General features: G+C 46.7%; 1 protein-coding gene across 1 annotated transcript in view; it reads left to right on the top strand.

Moving 5' to 3' along the window:
- The window catches only part of LOC102192901 (uncharacterized serine-rich protein C215.13-like), a 9,774-nt gene extending 6,859 nt beyond the window's left edge, over positions 1–2,915 (top strand). The window contains exons 5-7 of the mRNA XM_005737445.1: positions 390–569; positions 829–876; positions 1,340–2,915. Coding sequence (XP_005737502.1) covers positions 390–569; positions 829–876; positions 1,340–2,217 — 1,106 coding nt within the window. The 3' untranslated portion in view covers positions 2,218–2,915. The remainder of the gene's footprint in view (positions 1–389; positions 570–828; positions 877–1,339) is intronic.
- Positions 2,916–4,709: the final 1,794 nt, after the last annotated feature.

Genomic DNA, 4,709 nt, shown 5'->3' with positions numbered 1-4,709 from the left:
GTTTTTATCAGCCTGCCGGGGGCTGTGTACTTCCTGGGTCAAGTGCTAAAAGTCTAGAGAAGCGTTGTACTCAGCACCGCCCCTAGGGGCTAAGGAAAACACTGCATGCACAAACTGACTTCCTGAACTAAGTAATCTGTCTGATGTATTCTTTGCTGCTGCAGCTGGAAGCTGATCACATTACTGGCAGCCAATCAGCAGATGCGCTCTGTCCGCTGCCTCTCAAAGGCATTTCACTTTGCATGATGGTGCTGCATTGTTAGTGTGGTCAGTGTAAAACTGAGAGAGGAGGTTACAGTGATATTTTAAAAAAGGCATCAGATATATGTATGAGGATCCGTCCAGTCAGAGTATCAGAATTTACTCAGATTTCATGTGTTGGTTTTCAGACGGCGACAGCGACCTGGACCTGGGAGAAGACGACGACTTCTCAAAGATGTGCAGTAAAGGGCTACCCTCCAGCAGTTCCCCCTACTCCTACCTCAGTCTGACAGACGGCACTCACACTTTATCAGGAGGACCCTCTTTTGAAATTTCACCTCTCTCCTCACCTGAAAAAGAACTTGGCGGTGAGTAAAGAAAAAGCTCAGGCAGCTCGATCGAGGGTTATTTGGACCAGACTCTGAGGTGTAAACCATGGAGCTTCAGGGTCCTGTTTTACATTTAATATAAATATGAAACGGTTGGTTGTGAGACTGATCTCCCATCGTCACCGACGTACAAATCGATTGTTTAAGAAGAAAAAAAAAGTTCTTATATCCAGTTCAGATGTCAAAGCCTTCTTGAGGCCTTCTTGGACATTTTCATGACGTTCTCATGTTTTTGCAGGAGATCCTTTCCACTCCTCGTCTGACTTTGACCTGGGTGACGATGGAGGTAAGGACACTGTTGATACTTATTTTTTAAACCATGCAGTCCAACGTTTGGCTGCAAGTGTTAAAAATCATACATAATGTGCATTAAATGAATATGAATCAGGCATGACGTGGGTGTTTGAAAATGTTGTGAGGTCCTGTAAACTTCCTGCTTTCATTTGGCACAAGCATGAATGTCATACCTGAGCCTTGGCCATAATCTGATGGAGGCAGTGAAGTGAGGAATAAGAAATGAAAACCCTGAACATTCATCTTCTAGATTTGTGCGTTTCTAAGAAAAGCAGGCTTCCTGTAAAATGTGGAGAAACACGATGTAAACATCTCAACGGTGCTGTTTCTTCTGTCCTCGTTTTAATCTGGTGACAGCATCAACGACAGTAATGAGAGTTTGCATCACCCTGCATGTTTCAGTGCTGCTCCTTTAAAGAATAAACTGATCCTCCTGTGGTGTTTGTCCTTCACAGAACACATGATGGATTTTGATGAAAACGACGACTCCATGTTCTCCTACCCTTCCTCCGTCCGGCCACCCCCCACCTCCCTCGATCCTCTGCCCGATAACGCCCTGATGAGGGTGAAGCCCGTCTACACGTACTCCCGAAGCAGCAACGGCCAGAGCCAAACCATCCAGAACTCCTCCTCCTCCAGCAGACCTCCACCCGGACCTTCCTCCTGCTCAGTGGCTTCCACGTCCTCTGGCTTTCCTTTGGCTTCTGATTCAGAAGCTGCTTCATCCTCTGCTGTCCCCCCACCATCACGGTCCCCCAGCACCTCCAACAGACCTGGCTCCGCCCTCCCTGCTCCCTCTTCATTCCCTCCTCCATCATCTTCCTCTGCACCTGCTGCAGCCAATGGTGCTTCCTCTCACCCTCGACCTTCTACCTCAATTCCACCACCTGCAGCTTCCTCCGCTTTCTCAACAGTCACCTCTGCCACTATTTCCTCTTCTTCTCGAAGCCAGCCTCCTCCCTCCTCCTCCATCTTTCCACGCAGTGCTCCCACCTCAGGCTCAAGCCTATCGGACCCTCTCCCAGCTGGAGCGTCCTCACGCAGGGCACACGAGCAGGTCGCCCAGGTGGCGTCTCAAAGCCTGCAGCAGCAGCGGGCCAGCAGGATGCTCCTGACCTCGGTCTCTCAGTCTCTGGAGACGTTGGCTCAATCGGTCCAGCTGCTCGTGGAGAGCCAGCATGAGTTCGTGCAGGAGTCCCTGCAGCTCCAGCGGGAGACCGTGGACATCCTGAGGGATTTCTCCAACACTGCACTAACCATGCTGAGAGACAAGGCCAGCAGCGGGCAGCTGGCCCACCATCACCACCGACATCATCCCGCCTCGCACTTCTGAAACCCAGAGGGAGAAAGGACAGGTTTGAGCAGTGCGAGGAGCTTCTCATCAGTCGGGAGTCTTTCTGGTGGGTGTTCCTGTTTGCTGCACACAAAAGCTGCTTTCCACTGGTGACTCGAGCACACGCAGATTTAGGCCCAGAGCTCAATTTTATTTATGTGCCTAAATCCTGTTTTGTTTTTTTCCCTTTTTCTAGTTTTATTTGTGTCAAATTCTAAAAGTTTTCCACACTGTAATAATCAGCATTTCTGATGGTGCTGAGCTGCTGTAGTCTCACAACCGCCGTGAACATTTCCACACAAACCCAGAGTGACCGAGCGCATTTACAGGAGATGATACACTACGTGGTGCAAGGACACGATCTGCAGTTTGATAATTCTGCTTCCTGTGTGGACATGAGAGGAGAACACTAACCCTGCATCTGATCTCCAGAGCCAGGCTCAAGAGTCACGGCGCTCTTAAACTCAGACTGGCTCCTTTTCAGTTTCCCGAAACACCAGAGGAGCAACACCTGGGGACAGGTGGGACAGGTGCTTCATGTCTGTAGTAAATTAGGATAAATGGTTGAGCAGAAGGAACCTGTTTTGTTGGGGTTACTGCTGAATTTTGCTGCTGCTGATGAAACTTTAGCTGTAATTGACCAATAGATGAACTGAATCTCTTTCCCTCATTAAAAACAAACAGTTCTCTTTTGGTAATCTGTGTAATCTGCTTACAGAATGCATTCATGCACAAAATCAGATAAACTTCACTGTAGACACAAACAACACACCCAGAGCGTGCAGCATAATAAAGTACCTGAAACAGGAGGCAGCAGATATTAACGACTGATTCACAAACTGGTTCCCTTTAACCCAGTCAGGGTCTAAGCAGCCGTGCAGTTTTCAATAGAAGCTCCGCCTTTTATTGAACAAAGCTATAAAATTGCAAATGTGCAACTCAACAGTATCCAAAGTTTCCTGACTGTAAACCATTACAGGAGGATTAACTGCTGCAGGTGACCGTGACACTGCATCATAATGTAAATGGGAAAAACAAATGTGAGCTGACAGAGTCTCTTATATCTTTATAAATGGGCACCTTCTTTGTGTGCTTCCTGAAACTAACATAAATCAGATATTGTAGCTCTGTAACTTGTGCTGTGGCTCACACGTGAATCTTTAACTTATTTGCCTGTTTTAAGGACGGAGAAAAGCAAAGTTTCACAAAACGGTAAGAAGTCCAGTCGCTTTTCTTTCCAGGCTCTTTAGAGTACCGTGCCTTGCACTTAGGGAGGAACACCCTTCGACTGGAGTATGAGAATCAAGGAAACTAGCAGATTATAGAAACCATCTCCGTTTCCACCTAAGATGCACACAAAGCAGGCTTATTTCCAAGAGTTTGCACCTTGGATCCATGGTGAGGCGACACAGAATGGCGTTGTTTCTGTGGAGAGCACAAAACCAACTTCTAGGTGAAAGGATGGGGCGGGTCACTATAGATGCACTCCACAACAAGATCAGATTGTGCAGGAACTCAAACCCATACTCTCTCCTATGTTAGAAGACATTTTTGGGTTTGTGGACAAGGCTAAGCTCACATTTAAGGAAAAGAAAGACAACTCCAAAAATTCCATACTTCCCTAACACAAACTTATATTTCCCAGTCTAGACAATACAAACAAGAACAGGAAGACGTCACAGCCGAGGACGGTCAGGAAAAATGGGTGACGAACTTTTCAGGCAGGACTCTCACTGAAGCTGAACAGGAGATGCCAGCCAAACGACTCGGTTTTTGCCATTTCTCCACAACAGCTGCCCGTAGTGGATGACATCACAGCCACGGAAACCGCCATAAGGATTAATAAAGTAACAACCCGAAGCAGCGAATCAGGGTGAAGGTTTCACCCACCCTCTCCACTACAAAAGTTCCTCCATCTAACCTCACGATACAAGAAAAGAAGGCCGTCGCTGAGCAAAGATCAACTTCAAGAAACTTTAAGAAATCCAGTCACTTTTCTTTCCAAGCTCCTTAAAGTCTGTTTTCTAAATGCTGCGTGTCCCCTCTGTAAACCTGCACCAGGACGTGGCTGTAGTCCATTTATATTTATAACTGCTTATAACAAGCAGAAGTGGGCTGAGGACAGAACCCTGTGGAACACCTGTCAGAGGTTACTTTTCATTATTGGAGAACAACATCACGCTTCCCAATTAGATACGATTTAAACTTATTTTTTCTAATAAAATCCTGCAGTAAGCTTAGAAAGTTCATGTCATGGTTTAATGTGTCAGATGCCTTTTTAAGACGGAGAAAAACCAACACACGATTGAAGTTGTTCAATCAGAAGTGACCGTCTCTGTGGAATAATGAGCTTTCTGATTATTCCACTGATTCCCACTTTAGATGCAAAGGTTAGGAAGTTACAAAAAGGAAGGCTTTACTTCCTGTGTCAGGGCACGTCAACGCTGTAGAGACGGTGCCCACAGTGTTTTCGCTGTGGGGTGGTTCTCACC

Source organism: Pundamilia nyererei, unplaced genomic scaffold, assembly GCF_000239375.1.
Source record: "Pundamilia nyererei isolate P.nyererei 1_Seehausen unplaced genomic scaffold, PunNye1.0 scaffold00076, whole genome shotgun sequence".
Taxonomy (NCBI): domain Eukaryota; kingdom Metazoa; phylum Chordata; class Actinopteri; order Cichliformes; family Cichlidae; genus Pundamilia; species Pundamilia nyererei.
Note: the sequence above shows the minus strand (reverse complement) of the source record. Positions and strands in the feature narration are given on the sequence as shown.